Here is a 16951-nt window from a genome sequence, read left to right on the forward strand (position 1 = left end):
TCTCTAGCCCAGCGGTCACCAACCGCTGAGGGCTAATTCAGGGGCTCTGAGTCACAGGAAGGGCTACCAATACTGACCTATGAATGGCAAGGGTCAATGTTCACCTAAACTTCATATATTATATACATATCTTTATCGTTTCTTTAAATTTATAATTTTCTTTTTGAAATCTCTATGAATGCTTAAATGCCATATATAATTAAATGAAATGTTCTATAACGCAATTAAAAAAAGAAGAACAACAGAATACAGTGAAATTTCAAACGTAGCTCACTGTTGAGTTGTTCTATTTTCAGAAGACTCTTAGGGCACCCCTTGTGGTCCTTGAGGGCCCCTTGGTGACCATGTTGGTGACCCCTGCTCTAGCCTTTTCTCCACCTCAAGCTTCTTTTCCAAAGCATTTTAATGCCACGATTATCAAATTTAATGAATTTTAATGCCAATTAAGGCCTTAATATAAAAAAATATATAATTTAATGACTTTTAATGATTTTTAATGAGCCGCAGAAACCCTGAAATAACAACAAAGACCTCCGTTCCTGCTTCAACTTTCTGTTTATTAAAGTGTTATGGCAAAAAAAAAAAAAAAAAATAGCTTCTTGGACACATTTATCAAACTTGCAGATACAAAATTTAGAGTTACAGGCTCTCGGTTACAAAAGTGAAAAAAAGCACTTTGAGGAGAACAATTCAAACTGGTGACAAAACCAGCAAGTATCTTTCCTATTAAAGTCAGACAAACCATTTTGTTCTGGAATGTTTTGTTGCTTTTTTGTTTAACTGTTGAATGACGAGTTTTTCAAAAACTAGACTGTGGAAAAAATTAACAAGTGACAAACTCATAGCTGTATAAAAAGTAGCAAATAGATTTATTTTCAGTAATAATAATACAATGTAAACCTGTAAATAGACATTACTTTACAAAAAAAACATCGTATTAGCGTTACATTTATATACAAGGTTAAAAGGAATGATTGTTTATTTTTAGGGGTGATCTGTTGAGTAGATTTAAAAGCACAATCTGGACGGCAGGTCCTGACAGACCTGTAATAAAGTAGGCCACCTTAAAGTAGACGTGAAGGCTGCACTGCGGCTAATTTTGTAACAATTCCTCAGCGTTCACACTCAGAACGCCTTAAAAAAAAAAAAGAAACAGGTTTTAAAATGTTTGGCAGATGTTTAAAGGAGAGCTTTTAAAACCAGACATTAAGAAGATGCTTCCTATGATTCAGTTAAGGTTTTAAAACATTCATCGTGTGTTCAGTTCTGCAGACAGGAAGGACAAACAAACGAGTAAAACAACAAATCACTTTATGCTGATGATAGCAGTGTTTAAGTCTAAGGCACATTCAGCTCAGTTGGACCCTGGATTCAGCTAAAGCAAACATTTTTGATCCCATTCGGTCTTCTTTAGTTAAACATCAACTGGAGTTTGTTTTTGTTTGTTTCTTTTTTCAGTTAAGTGTAGTTTGGTCTTAGTTCTTTGTTTCAGCAGAGAAAAGTCTCCCTGGATGTGGGGAAACAACGCCAACCACAGCATTATGACACCCGTCTTCCTCTTTTGACCTTTTTGTCCTTTTGGGTTTCCTCACCAACCCTCATGTTGCTTTCGTCTTTTTGATTGAAAAAAGTCCTGGAAACACGACGTTGGGCGAACGGCGCGGGCCTCAAAATTCCTCGTCCTCCGAACTGAGGTAGTTCTGCTTCTTCCTCACGTTCCAGTGCAAACATGTGGCCAGGCTCTCGAACCAGTCGTTCACAGGGTCCCGGAAGCAGATGGAGGGAACGGGGAAGCAGGAAGTGGTGATGGTGATACTGGAAGAAGAAAAAAGAACAATTAGGAGGTTTGTTCAGCTGAACCCAGAACAAGGAAACAAAGAAGAGTTCAGGTATTTACAGTAAAAGAAACAAAGCAGTGAAGCAAAGTGAGGTAGAATCCCCCATTGAGAAACACTTTCTTTACAACCAGGAAGGTCAATATATCTGGATAAGTTACATAAAGAGAGGGATTGAATGTGACTCAGGCTATTAAAGAGCCTGATAAGTTTATGTAACAAAGCCTTGGAGTGTTGAGGCAGCTGCTCAGATTAAATGAATCGGCTAAACGGTGCAGATTTATCCCCCCCCCTTCATGCTGCTGGTCTCTGTGCTGCTGCTCTGACCAACCTGTCTCCGTGGCAGATCTCCTGTCTCTTCCTTCCGTCAAACGACACCCAGGCCGTGTTCCTGGCATCCGGGGACAGCTTTATCTGAGAAACAATAAGGAAGAAAACTTAAACCACTTCAAAGAAAGATGGATGCAACTTACAGTTCTTATACAACAGAAGGTTGTTTAAAACCAGACTAACGACCGACAGATAACCCTTTGTTCCTCGCTAAAATATTATCACCTTTAGCCCCGTCAACAGCCATCTGTTTGCCTGTCTGTTTGGAATGAAAGCATCTTAAAGCATGACGCTGCCACCACCGTGCATCACTGAGGAGATGATACGTTCAGGGATCGTTTTCCATCACTAAATGGAATCGGCTTTGTTTTAGTGTCAGCAGACCAGAGCTGCTTCTACCACCTGACTGTTTAGCAAACTGCTAACAGGATTTTTGATGCGTTTTTTAAGCCATTCTTTCACAAAGGTCAGCTCTGGAGTTTCACTCCACTGTTTGCGATTCTATAACCTGAGTTGTGGCTTTTCTTTCTAAAGCTTTCTGGTCTTTGCAGGGCTGCAGTTGTGCCTTTAAACACAGCAATTTCTAAAGCAGCTGGCCGCAGGTGATTTTATCAAGAGGCTGAATAAAAATGCAGATTATTATTTTTATAAATAATCTATAAATGCTTATCATCCTTTATTCACCTTAATGATGCACTAACCTGTATTTGTGCATCAGATATGAAAAGCTAAAGAAGCTGAAATATGAATAAAAGTGGGGGGGAATCAATTGTTTTGTTGCACTGCTGTTCGGTTCCATTTCTAGCTAATGTAAAGTTTCTCTTTGTTTTCATTCCCTTTTTTTTTTTTACCTTCTTTCACAATAGAAAATTTCCTGCAGTGTAACAACAAAAGCGAAATTTGAGTTTAGTTCTTTTTTTTTTCCCTGTCTTACAAAACGCAGCCCTACCCCCCTCCCCCAGTAGAAAAAAAAAAAAAACTTCCTCTTGTCTCTTTTTTACATTTAAAAACTATAATCTCTCCAGCTGACAGAAGGAGGCGCTGCTGAGCCGGTACCTTGAGCTCCACTCCGGCCGGCACCACGATGGGTCTGAAGGAGAGCGAGTGGGGGCAGATGGGGGTGATCATGATGGCGGGAACGTTGGGGTGGATCATGGAGGCTCCGGCTGCCACGGCGTACGCCGTGCTGCCCGTCGGCGTGGAAACAATCAAACCTGTGGTCCGCAGATATAGAGACATGAAGCGTTGCAGAGAAAACGGATGTGTGAATGGATGCAAAGAGGATGTGAGGACTCACCGTCTCCCTGCACCGTGGTGATGAGGTGTCCGTCCAAGAAGAGGTCCACGTTGGACAGATAGGAGGATGGTCCTCTGTCCACCACCACCTCATTGAGAACCTGAAACAGAGACAGGAGGAGTCACCTCTGGAAAAATCCTCTCCATGGTCGGGGCTGACATGATGTCACCGCCCGATCTTAAACCACGACACAGTTTAAGCCTAAAATATGGGCCCAGGCTGTCTACTTAGTGAAGTCACGGCTCGCTAACCAACCAAAGGAAGGGTTCAGTGGTGATGATGAAACTAATCAGGCCTGATTACAGCACAGAGGGAAAGTAAAGCCACCGGAGCACGACGACTAACGTACCTGATACTGCACAGCCTTGCGGTTGCTCTCCACGTCTTTGTTGGTCAGGATGATGCCCTTCTCATCCACGCTGTCCTTCTTTTCCCAGTTCTCTTTGAGCACCCGTACCTGCAGGCGACTTCTCAGGACGATGGCAGCGTTCCCTGCCGGCATAGATAAGCATTAATGCATGATGCATGACGGGCACGCTTGGCAGGAGAAGAATGTGGCGCTGACGGGCAGGTCAGGGGAAGGTCAATACCTTCGATGATCTGGGTGAGCTGAGACTGATAGGTGTCGAACTTGAAAGGCGTCAGAAAGCCCAGAGAGCCCAGATGGAAGGCCATGACGGGGGGGACGCTCTCCTACGAGGGAAACAAAGCGCATCAGGAGGTCGTGTGGCGACAGGGGGATTTAAAACCGTTTCAGCCGTACGTCCTGAGGTTAATACCTGGAAGAGCGAAGATGCATAAAGCAAGGTTCCATCTCCTCCGAGGCAGATGATGAAGTCCACACGATTGGAGATATCGTCCAGATCTGGAAAACAAAAACATCGTTTAATACTCAAATCTACGGGACCAACAGGTCCGATGATGCAGCAAAGAGAGCTGAACCGTTACCTTCTCTGAAAGTGCAAAATTTCTTAGAGATTGCGGCGAAGACTTCGTCGCCTGAAATGGCTGGATCATCCAGAACCTTCTTCTCCACGTAAACAATCAGGTTCTTCACCTTCAACAACAAACAACCGGACGCATGATGCACAGGAAAACTAGGGGCGCGCTGCATGATGAGGACTTCTGTGAGGAAGTGAGCGTACCTCAGTGAGGAAGGTGCAGAGCTCCTTGAAGGGCTGCAGCAGGCTGGCATCTCGGATCTTCTTGATAACAAGGACACTTTTTGGAGGCTTGTTCCACGTCAGTCTCTGGCTGGCGGGATCCTGAATATGCCTGAAGGGAAGAAAGTAAATGTTAGGAGGCTGGAACAGATTAGGAACGATAAATCAAGCCGTTCATCACAGCCTGGGCTGATCAGCATCTCTCCAATTAGAGACATCAGATTTCTCCTCCTCTCTATCCTAAAAGACAAGGCGAGGATTTCCACATCTCCAAGATAAAACTAGGAAAGAATTTCTAATAAAATTTAGTTGATAGGAAGAAAAGAAAGAAAAATCAGGTGCAAAAGGTTCAATCTTTCAAAAAACTATTACATAAAATCGGTTGAACTAATTGCTGCCGTCTGAAAATAGTTCAAATTCTGCCGGCGGCCTCTGGTTCCGCTGGTTGGCAGCATTAGTTACAGACGGCAGACAGTGCAGGACTCTGTATCTCTAACATAAAAGCTCATCTGTGTTTCTTATGCAACGATGACGATTTCTATCATCTGTGATTCTTCATGCTGAGCTTTAAAAACTTACATCAGAGTAAAACTGAGCGAGCTGCATGAGCTTGCAAAAAACAAGAACAGAATTATTACTGCTCTTTGAAAAGTAAACAATCTATAATCCAAAGGCCTTTAATTGGGCTTCCCCTCCCCCACTATTTGCTGTGCACTGCCTTTTAGCTGGCTGACAGTAAAATCATATTAACCTGGTTTACAACAAGAACGGTTTGATTTGGAAAATATTCAGTGCAAAAAAAGCAAAAAAGAAAAAGTTTTATTAAAGCAAATCTGTTTCTAAAGCCCATCCTTTCTCTAATTTATTAATAACATAAAAACAGTCGTATGAAGAGGATATTTCTTTAAAGAATTGAATTTCTCAGGAGTTTAAGCTTTCGTTTGGGTTAAATGAACAAACTGGTAGAACTAACAGTTGCTGCTTTATAGAGACCTGGTCCGTCTGCTGAACATTGTTTTAATTTCGGCGTAAATGTTGGATGATCAGTGAACCGCAACTCTGGATCTGAAAACCAGAAATACAAGCAGGTCTTTGCTTATTTTATTAAAGAAACTGAAACATTAAGCCAGCTGTAAAGATAAGAAGCAAACATTAACCGTCATATTTCACCATTTTCCTTTGTGCTCTAAATGTTTGTTCACTCCGACCTTAACTGGAAGAGTCATACAGATATTTACAGTTCTTCTTTCTTTCAGTAAAAAAACGCCGGACATTTCAGAGGAGATTTCCTGTAAATTCACCAACAGTTCCTCCTCAGATGCCCTCCCCCCCCTTCACCCAGCCACCTGGCTGTCCAACGCAAACACACCCTGCTGCTGAATACATCCACCTGCAGTCATGTCTGCAGCTTTACAGTATGACTTCTAGGAATCAGTTTCCTTTTAAACAATAAAGAAAATAATTGACAGCTGCTCTCAGTCTGGGGTTGATATTAAATCGGCTCGGTTACATCAGAAACTTCAACCAGCCTCTTTTTTTTATAAGGAGACAGAATTTCTCTCACCATTTCCAGACTTTGTTCTCGCCGTGGCTCCCCTGCGTCTCCTCGGTGACACACTGGTTAAACTTCATGTCTGTAGGTGTCTAACAAAAGGTGGGCTAAGAAGGAAATCCTGGCTCTGTCCTGATGCTTGGCTCTATCAGAACGGTGCATCCCACCCCTAGCAACTACCTCGCATGATACACATTTTGAAGCAGCAAAACAAACAGAAAGAAAACTATGAAGTCAGTCAGCGGCTGTCTGTGAGCTGTGGTCAGCCTCCCCCACTCCTACGAGGATCAGCTGAAAAACACTAAGAGCTGCTGTGGCTGTAATTGCCCCAGACGGGTCTTAACACTAAAACCTCTCTGCGTTCTTCTGCTGAGGTAAAGCTCTCTCCTCTTTAAAGACCTTACTGCACCTTAAGCCCCGCCCACACCGCTGAGCTGACCCCGCCCACTAAAGCAGAGGACTTTCCTTGCAGGACAGGTGTGACTCACTAAACAGCACGACCTCAGCTGCTATTACCACAGGTAACATTTACTTCAACACCAAACTATTTTCAACTTAATGACATCATTCGGTGTCTTGACCAGGTAAAAAAAAAGGGAAACAATGAAACCCATCGTTGTCAACAACAATGCAGTGGGTTTTATGGGAAAAAAACAAGACGCGTGCCATTTTCCTAATGTCCTCTTACGGTAAGGGAAGTGAAATTTATATTTAAATGAAGCAATAAATGAGGAGGAAGATTAATTGCAAACCTGCAAAGCAAATTCAAATCTACGCATGAGAAAAATTACTATTTCCTACTTGGAAACGGACTTTTGCAGGAAAGAACCTTTGCACATTCTCAGCAGAGTCTAAAGAGTTTCCTACACAGCTAAAAAACAGGGAACCTGAGGGTTTAGAGGTTTAGACGGGGAAGGTTTGTTCTTCTAGGCACCTGGCCCACAGCATGACCAGCTGCATTTCATCAGCAGTTCAAATATGTCTTAACGAGGATGATCCAGGACGACAGGTGGATGCCTTATTTGGAAGAAAGTCGCCCTTAAATCCACCGCCTCTCACAAATATTCATAACAAACTGATCTTTTCACATTTTGTCCCGTTCCAAAAACAGAGCCAAACATTCCTTTGCGTTTTAGCTGACGTGGACAAACCGACACAGAGCGGCGGCTCAAAGTGAGGTGAACCACTTTTAATGTTTCAAAGCACCGTGTGCTGCAATTAAAGCCGCACGTGTGGTGAACCGATCCCACAGCATGATGCTGCCAACACTATTGTTGACAGCGGGTATTCTGGGCGTTGATTTGGAGCTGCTTGTAGATTTCTAATTGGCTTTAGGTCCTTCCTGAGTTTTGGAGCTGTTCAGCTCCTCCAAAGGAACCACTGACTTCTCTGCTGCTTGTCTGATCTAATAAACAGCCAGATCTCAGAAGGCCTGCAGCGGCTTCTTTAGTTTTAAATGATGGGCTAAACTCTGCTCTCTCATTTTAAACCGAGAAAAAAAAAAATCAAGTTTCCTCTAAAAGAAATGGTTTATTACTTTTGGGTGTCAGAGTAAAGGGGCTGAACGTGGACGCTCGTCACGGATGCACAGGTTTTTATCTCTAAATCAATTTTCCTTTCTTCTGTCTGTCATCAAAAGTACAGATACTGATGGATGTGGGTGCGAGATGTGAAATACCTCGAGCGTCTCATGTATGGATTCTGAAGGCGTGTGACTGAAAAAAGGGGCGGGGCTTCTGAAGGGTACGACATGAACTACTAATGGAATGCTGCCTTTTCACTTTTTCCTGCGTCAACACGCACAAACCAGCACTTCTGGACAGGCGTGTGCACGACACAGTAGATGTATCATGAACAGCGTTCCAAATTTAGTCGCAACAAAGGAGATAAATGGAGTGTACTGATGTGAAAGGAGTCTTTGGGGACCTGTTGTGTCTTTCAGTTCAAGGCTCTTTGCTTCACAGGAAGCAGACCAAAGTTCAGATCACATGTTAACAGCTGAATGGATCCATCTCAACATTATTTGCTGATCTATTGTCTGAAAATAAGCAAAAATAAGGTTTAAATATTGTTCTTTTTTTTTTTTATAAAGTCTTGCAAAATCCTTGATGTGATTGGTCAACTTTAACATGACAGCATGCAGTAATTAGCATAGCTTCAGCATGAGCAACATGCACCTGTTTCCTCTCTTCTTTTAGACGGATGAATCTTCCAACCTTCCAGCTAATTAGAGTTAAACTTTTTTAGAGGCTTTTGTCTTTAGGAATAAAGGATTTTGTTTCATCTAGATGCAACATTTGTCTATGAAACTGAATTCAGGTTTTCTTTTATAATTTAGAATTAGGGCTGTCAGGATATTAAAATTTCAGACTCGATTTTTTTTTTTTTCTACCCAGGAGGATATTCAATAGTCGATGCCACATAGGTAAAGGCATAAAAAATATTCTACTTTTTTTCCCCCATTTTTCCACGAAACAAAAAGGTTTCTTGTTTGTGGTTAAACTTTATCAACTAAAGACCTTTTCTTTTTACATAAAGTGGCCTTAGACGAGCGATTGACTGGATTTCCTGCTACATAAACAGAATCACAGATGTACGGAGCCCCTAAAGGGACATGGAGGGAAAAAATAAACTTTTGAGAGATCCCGCAAAACTTTTGCGAGATCTCGCAAAAAATAAACTTTTGCGAGATCCCCCAATAATTTTGCGAGAGCTCGCAAAAAATAAACTTTTGCGAGATCCCCCAATAATTTTGCAAGAGTTCGCAAAAAATAAACTTTTGCGAGATCCCCCAATAAAAGTATTGCGAGATCTCGCTAAAATATTGGGGGATCTCGCAAAATTATTGGGGGATCTCGCAAAATTATTGCGGTGTCTCGCAAAAGTAAAAACTAGAATATAACAACATTTAAGTATTTTTTTAAGGTATTATTCTTTAAATGTATTAATCTAACAATAACAAATATATACAAACAATTCTTGTATTTAGTATCAAATTATGTATCCAGATACAGTGTTTTAAGTTTTATTTTTTTGACAATCTCATGTGAAACAACTTAATAAAGAGTCTAAAAGCTTCGATCAGAATCGACTTCATTTCTCTTCTTTCATGGTTTCCATCACGTAAATGAAAAGGTTTCTTGTTTTTGGCTAAACTTTATGAAAATAAAGACCTTTTCTTTTTATATAAAGTGGCCTTAGACGAGCGATTGACTGGATTTGCTGCTACATAAACAGATCTAATAGAACTGAGGTGACCTCTTATACAACTATCACACTGATCATCTGCACTCAGAGCATCTTATCTGACTAAACTTTATAAATGCAATAAATGTGGTTCAGTTTCAGCTGTAATGAAATATGAGCATTGATAGAAAAAAAAGTGGACATTGGTTTGATCTGTATGAGAAACAAAAAGCTCCCAAATAAGGAGGCTGACTCCACCAATAAGGAGCCAGAGCTGTTATCGTCTTCCTCGGCCTGCAGCACAGCCTCACCCAGCTTTGACGCTCTTCTAGTCAAAGTCTTCACTAAAAACGCTTCACTTTTGTCTTCCAAGCCTAATCACCTTTTCCAATGAGTCGCCCCGACTGGTCTTTCCTAATACTGCTTCCACACAGCCATTGTTTGTGACGAAGATAGCCTGGTTTTACTACTTTTAACCCGTCCAGCGACTTTGAGGAAGCTAATCCGTCCAAACAGAGCGAGCGGGTAACAGACAGCCACACTTACGTGATGGACCGCATCAGTAGGTCAACAATTAGTCCGGGGCTTAGGCCCCGAAACAAGGACAGGCCTTCAAACAAAAAGCCAACAATTAGAAGATCTGAACAAACTGGTTTGGGAAGATAATGAGTCAGGGTGATGCAAAAACAACAACGCATGTCAGAATTAGGTCGCAATTTGCATTGTGTAATAAAAACAAGTAAGATTTACAGGGTTGATGGAAGTCCACGTCTGAAATAGAGCAAAGGTGGTAAACAAAATCAGTCTCAGCTAGAGACGCACCAACAGACCGACCACTGTTCTCTATTGTTTGGGTACAGCAGGATGACGACTGAGAGTAAAGGTCAGCAAAAAGAAACAAAAACATTTGATTAATAAAAGGCACCATAGACCCATCTAATGGTTGCTTTGGTTCTGTCACTACACTCTGAGTAGATTGCAGATCTAGACTCTATAATACAGGGCAAGCAACGCTCTTTGGCGTGCAAACTGTCATTGAGTGAGACCCAAAGGTAGCTGCTTAAATATTTAGAAAAACATCTAATTACATTTCAGGGCATTTCTGCAGACTGTGATTGAGCAAGAGAGACTTTTTACTGCTAAGAAACCTGAATGTTTTACCATCATGTTGCTCTTATTTTCCTGTGTTCCTCTATTTAGTGGAGGATGATGAGTTCAGTCATGCTGGCAGACTTTTAAAAAAAAAGTCCAGGCTTTAGATAAGAACATGAACTTTGCAGGGAATTCATCAAAACAAACATTTAAAATAGTTATGATGCTAATAGGCTAACTGCAGCACCTTTAACAATATCACAGATAGTTTAGAGCATCCTCATCAAATACTTAATGTTCTCCAACAGCAAAAATTTATTTTTTTCAATGCCATTTCTATATCTTACCTAAAAACAGTTCAGAATGAGCTAAAATTAGCAGCTGTAGGTCTAAAATTCAAAAGCAAAACAACCTTTCAGCTGCTAGAGAAACTGTTCTAGCAAGAATTACCCAAAGGTTAGAGTGTTTGATCGCTCTCCGGCTGCATCATCAACCCGTATTATTTTGCAGATAGTTAGAGATGCAGCATGAAGATTCAAGAGCAAACACCTGAACGACTGAAACCCAGCGCATGAAATTCCTGAGATTCTTTTATTCTCCATCGCCAGTTTAGTTATGTGACAATGACCTGCTTTTTTGTTTTGGCTCTGACCTCCTTTAGACCGTGCTTCCAGCTTTAAGAGGCGACATGAGGACGACTGAAAAGTTAAAAATGCCAACGTACAGGTAGAAGTGCTGTTATCTGCAAATCAAAAGCTGCATGCACACTTTACAACACGTTAGGATTCATAACCTCAGATTGAAAAACTTTTTTTATTTTGTCTAGTGACAGATTGCACCAAACAGTACCTATTGTACCTGTTCCATGACAGGAGCTTAAACCAGCGACAATCTGAGATATGCTGAAAATCCACCTGTTCAACTTCTTAACTAATCCTATAGGCTGAATTGACAACATCAAACTTGATGGATGTGGTTCCAGGAAAGTTTGATCTTTATTAAAATAGATACTTCATTATACAGCAGATTAGCTCCTGTCATACCAAGCTAAGTGCAGAGAACACCACGCCTGCCATTGTGCATTCAGAGAAACAACCTTAAAAAACAAACATGCCAAAGAATTATTAGCATTAATCACTTTGCAAATACATATGCATGGCCTTTAGTTGGGAAATCTATTCATTTTCTTTTTTTTTTTCACCTTTTAAGGTTAAGTTTTACTTCACAACTTACACAAGAGGATGTGGAGACACTTCAGTGGAGGAATCATGAGGTTAGCAGCTTCTAGAAAATGGGTTTATTTAGCAGAAATAAAGCACTGAATTGTGTGACTGATGAATTTCATTGCTCTTAAACTAAATATCCAGAAATAGACTTACATAAATGTCACTTTTTGGGATCAACTTAAAGTGGCTCAATTCTTGGAAAAGAAGGAAAACAATCGTCTCTTTATTTGTGCTTTCTGGTGGTTTATTAACAGATCGCTGCTCTGAGAGTTCCTGCTGTGAACCCAGAAATGAAAAGAAGTTAAATGAATCCGTCCTTTTACAACATTAATAATTGTTTAAATTAAAGTAAGAAGTTTAAATGCGAACTTAGAATTACTGCTGATTGTTTTTATTAATGTGAGACGGGATTTATTCAGGCGTCCGTTTTGTACTCAAGATAAAATGTTTTGTTGTAATTAGGATGTCTTTCTAAAGGAAAACAAATAGGTACAGAAGAGGAATGCACAGCTAAGTAATTAGCACATATTAATACCTTGAAGCGCATTGTCAGGCCTAATATTTTAAAAATAAATGAAAAAAAAGACACTTAAAAAAAACAGAATATGAAAAACTTCCTTATTGTAAAAACAAAAGTTGATCTCATAACATTTATTGGTTTGCCTTTCATTGGAATAAGGTCCTTTTTCCAGGATTTTATGACTAAAAAGCTCATCACTTCATCCACTGTCAACTCATCTTTTCACACCACTGCAATCCTGCATAACATCAGCTCAAAAATTAACCATATTACTCCCACATTAACTAATTAATATGAAATATTTTTCATTGTAGAGCAAAAAGAAATGTATGTGAAACATTGTGTAGTATCTGAAATATTAATATATCTTTACCTCCATAGAAACAAATATATCTACGTACAAAAAATGCACAAACTTTTTGAATAAGTAAAGGTAGAAATACTTTTGCTTTGAAGAAAAATGACTAAGAATGTGCACCATGATGCATGTAGTAACCTACACAGCTGCCAGATGTGTAAACCTGGGAGTATCCGGCTGCAGGGAGCATTCTCAGACTCCTATAAATAAACTAATCATTTGCTTTGGTTCTGCTTACACCCAAACCTAATCATAAACCACACCAATAAGCCATTAAATATTATTACTATGCATAGCTGTAAACCGAAGAGGAAGTTGTGCAGAAACTGCGAGGTCTTTGAGGTGTTGATTGTTAATCTGCTGCTAGCTAACACATGCTTTCCAGGGAGGAATACCTTTAAAATAATATGGTGTGAAATGGTGAAACTACAGCTGTATTAGAGTTTGTCATTTCATGAGTGATTAAGAGTCATTTTCACTCCCAGCCAGTTATTCATGTTTAGATGGAAGCTTTATGCAATCAGACGCCATGTTGTTAGCTGCTTGCATCACAGTGATTATACAATATTTAGCTAGGTTATAAGGAAGAGGAAACACAAAAATGAAAAAAAGTTTTTATTCAACTTACATCACAGCATGAGGGTTCTGGAGCATGCATGCTTTCGGCCCAAATGTGGTGACCGGGCTTGGTCCATGAAGAGACTGAGTCCTTCTGGGAAGAGAAACAAAGATGCACGTTTTAAAAAAAAACAGGGAAAATAGAGGCAACTATAAAGAAAATAAAATAAAAGAGGACATTTTATGCTTTTTTTTTAATCAAGGCTAAGTTATAGATATTACTAACTATTTAAATTATATCTATGGAGTCTGGAACAAACGCATCAAACATGAATGAAAAAGGAAACAGAAACATTTTATGACATAATTCTACTTTTCTTTTTAAAATTGCATGATGGTCATCTAGTTTTTCCACATTTTCAAACCATTATCAGCTGACATACTGAGATCCCTGCCTTTTTTCTGTAAGAATAAACCCTAAGGTTATATCTGCATGGTGAGCAGCAGATATAAACTTTCCTGAGTCAAATGTGCATTAATGCATTGATCACAACCTTAAAAAAAACAAACACCTTTATCTCTCTAACTGCAGCACATAAGTCAATATTTAACGAGCAAAAACACACCTGTCTTTTCTTTAATCTGAAGTTTATAACAAAGTGTTTTTTTTTTAAGTGGAAACAAATGATCTTAAAAAGCTGTTTGTTTGGCTCTGCTTAACAGTCTAATTGTATCAGGGGGTCAGGCTGCCTTCATGCCGCATCACTCAACAAAGCCAACAAATCCTCTTAGTCTGATTCACAGACTTCAGCAGCAGGTATTTACTAATCTGCTTTATTGAGATTACTGGAATAAATTAATGTTTAATACAAATATGAAGCTTTTAAAGGCAGTTGTTATGAAGCGGGATGCATTGAAGGACACTTTAAAGCAGTGCGGGTGTGAAGCCGCTGCCAGCTTGTTTTCTAACTACTGTTGAGAAAAAAGGGGAATAAACATTACATCACATTTATCAAAAAAAAATAAATAAATAAAAGGCTTATCTGAGAAAATGAAAGGGGATATTTGACCCTGAAAGCTGTTAAAATTATGTTTTACGACATACTTGGGTAGATTCAAAAGATTAAAACATGATGCCTTAATGGGAGTCTGTTTCAACATCTTGGAGATGTGAATTTCTATTGAGTGACTTCCTCTTGAGAGTTAGCTCATCGCTGGGTCAGAAGCTAACAACTAACCACATCAACGAGGGAACAAACACATCCAGCCAGAAACGCTTCGTCCTTCATGAAGCCGTTTTTAGAGAAGGTTCTGTTGCCACACAGGATCTGAGTTTTTGCAACAAAAACTGAAGCAACTTCTTCTTCAGAAACATCCCACTAAAACCAGAAGCTCTAACTGAGTTGTTGTTGTTGCTGCAGCTTGGTGACTAGAGGGGATCTCTACAGTGCTCAGCAGGGCTGACATGAGGCCTGTTTGTGATGAAAGCTCTCCCTCTGCTGGCCATCTGCTCTCATGTTTCCCTGTCTTCCCTCCTCCTCCTCACATGAACTTGTTGACATCTAATTACAGAGGCAGATAGGGAGGGGAACAGGACGACTTGCTCAGGCTTCACTGCTGGCCTCCTCTTCCTGCTGCTCAACGGGGATTTTTTTTTGTTTTTCCCTCTGTGTTTCTTTCCTCATTTCTCTGCTTTTAATGTCTGTTGTTCATGGTTACAGCAAAGCTATCAGATCCTACAGCCGTTTTCATCGTTTTCTCCCATTAAGGTGAAGTGCACCAAATAATCAGTTTTACTTATTTATTAAAGTGTGTTATCATTTATCTATTGATTAAATGCATCAATCATAATATATATATATATAAAAAATAAAAAAAAGATTACCCCAAACCCCAAAACCTTAAGCAACGTCTAAACAGAAAAACATTTCTAGGACTGAATGTTAAAAAAACTCATTTATATTTAGACAGATTTTAGAAGCATTTTAATTTCCAGGGTTCCCTAAACTTTGACGACTGATGGAAAAGATGAACCAAATCGGATCACATAATAAATTGTATAGTTTTATCTGACTGGTTTTCATTCATTTTCGTCACTTATTACTACAAATATAAACATGTTCGTTCTTCCTGAATTCTGAATTCGAAACAACTTGACTTTAAGTCTGTAGGGAGAGTCATTAATATTTGTTTTTAGATTTCATGATGGCATTTTTGTTGTTTTACCAATAATTAATAATAATAATAGAACTTTATTGATCTCTCACTGAAGAAATGTACCTCTGGATTTAAGCCATCCCTTTGGGGAGCAGTAGGTTGCCATTATGTGGCCACCGGGGAGCAGTGTGGGGTTAAGGGTCTTGCTCAGGGACCCAAAGTGCAGGCTGTGGGGTGTGGAACCGTGTACTTGCAACCTTATCAGAGCACAAGCGCTCCTCTAACCACTAGGCCAACACTTCCCAAACTAATTCTTAGTTTGGAGGGCTACAAAGGTTGACAACTGTTTAACTGAAAGTTTTTTTTTCCCTCCATAAACCCAGTGGGACAGTGTAAAACCTGAGATAGCACCTGTGACGCCCTGATCACTGACCTGTGCTCAGAGTAGGTGGTGGCTGAGGAAGTGCTCAGGCTGCGGGTCTTGAAGCGCTGAGCGGAGCGGCGGCTTGGGATTGATGCTCCTTCACAGGTGGAGCAGCAGAAGGTGGGGGTCTCCATTCGCACTTCTGATCCACCATCCATCTCTGAGAACCTGGCTACAAATACACTGAAAAGCCAACACTGATGAGCTTTATGCACGAATGGTAACAAAACGAGGATGTTCTGTGAAATCTGACTGTTCATAAGAGAGGAACCAAATGATGTGCTGCTGCAGGTGGGGAAACATCAGATTGCACAAGTTTAAGTTAGAAAATCCTTTAAATGAATGAATTATTACAACCTCAAAAAGACTGGATGGATTGTAGCTGGTCATTTCACACAATTATCACAATTTAACATTCTTGTTTTTGTCTTTGACAAAATGCACAAACAACTAGAAGTTTCAGGTGAAAAGCTTAACCTGCTCTGCAACTTGGCTTTATGTAATGTTCAGTATTTCTCCATGCTGCTGTCAGTTAGCAGGCCAAATTTTCCAAATTATGTAAGCTTTAGCAGAAGCTAACAGCTTAGAAGTATTGCATATAGCTCACTACACCTTTTTAGCAAACTACGAGTTAAAGAAAAACAAACAATAAATATCCAGCGTTTGGAGCAAATGGAGTTTTAGTATCGGAGGAGACCAGATGGCAGAATGTTCCAGGTGTAGCAGCTAAACTTGTTAGTTAGCAAAGCTAAGAACTCCGGTTAGTCATTAAAAACACAGCGTGTTTGTTATATCTAACTTTACCTTAGAGTAGAAAACCTTACAGCGGGGCGACTCGATTCAAGCTCCAAAGACTGCGAGAGGATTAGTGTCTCAGGTAAAGCGTCTCACCATCTTCGTTAACTAGAGAGCTGTCAACAATCAGCTCACCGCTTCCTGATACCCACTGACCAATCAGGAACCCCCATGCCGGTGACGTCAAATAGCAAGTTCGTCGCCTTGCCCAAATAAAAAAAAAGGAAACATTAATTTGATTTGAATGTTTAAAAAAAGATATAAAAAAATAAATTTACAACGAGGTGCAATCCCCATTTAACAAGTAAATTTATGTTATTAATTAAATAATACGTGAATAAAAAATAGGAATGTAAAAGATAATAGAGAAAAATATTACCAAAGAAATTGGAAAGAATTATAGTTGAAGAAACATTAGATTGATTTTGTTTCATATATATATATATATATATATATAT

At 39.8% G+C, this 16951-nt stretch overlaps 1 protein-coding gene across 2 annotated transcripts; it reads right to left on the reverse strand.

Moving 5' to 3' along the window:
• Positions 1–779: 779 nt before the first annotated feature.
• Positions 780–16639, reverse strand: nadk (NAD kinase). Of its 2 annotated transcripts, XM_015380206.1 has the most exons (12): positions 16503–16639; positions 15708–15881; positions 13188–13271; positions 4608–4737; positions 4411–4519; positions 4242–4327; positions 4053–4155; positions 3812–3954; positions 3463–3562; positions 3222–3379; positions 2167–2249; positions 780–1815 (listed from the first exon to the last, which is right to left on the reverse strand). In XM_015380206.1, the coding sequence occupies exons 2-12, from the start codon at positions 15854–15856 to the stop codon at positions 1668–1670; spliced, it is 1293 nt and encodes a 430-aa protein (XP_015235692.1). In that variant the 5' UTR covers positions 15857–15881; positions 16503–16639; the 3' UTR covers positions 780–1667. The 2 variants fall into 2 exon arrangements, with proteins under 2 accessions (XP_015235692.1, XP_015235691.1); XM_015380205.1 differs by lacking the exons at positions 13188–13271; positions 15708–15881; positions 16503–16639 and adding an exon at positions 6190–6543.
• Positions 16640–16951: the final 312 nt, after the last annotated feature.

The sequence above is a fragment of the Cyprinodon variegatus genome, unplaced genomic scaffold (genome assembly GCF_000732505.1).
Source record: "Cyprinodon variegatus isolate N-32 unplaced genomic scaffold, C_variegatus-1.0 Scaffold209, whole genome shotgun sequence".
In the NCBI taxonomy this organism is placed as follows: domain Eukaryota; kingdom Metazoa; phylum Chordata; class Actinopteri; order Cyprinodontiformes; family Cyprinodontidae; genus Cyprinodon; species Cyprinodon variegatus.

Bases quoted from the DNA above. Each gene is read 5' to 3' on its own strand.
- nadk (XM_015380206.1), bottom strand. From the start codon at position 15,856: ATGGATGGTGGATCAGAAGTGCGAATGGAGACCCCCACCTTCTGCTGC. The intron at 3,563-3,811 runs GTACGTTAGTCG...TCTCTGTTTCAG, and splicing joins GCAAGGCTGTGCAGTATCAG to GTTCTCAATGAGGTGGTGGT. The intron at 1,816-2,166 runs GTTGGTCAGAGC...TTCTTCTTCCAG, and splicing joins GAGATCTGCCACGGAGACAG to TATCACCATCACCACTTCCT.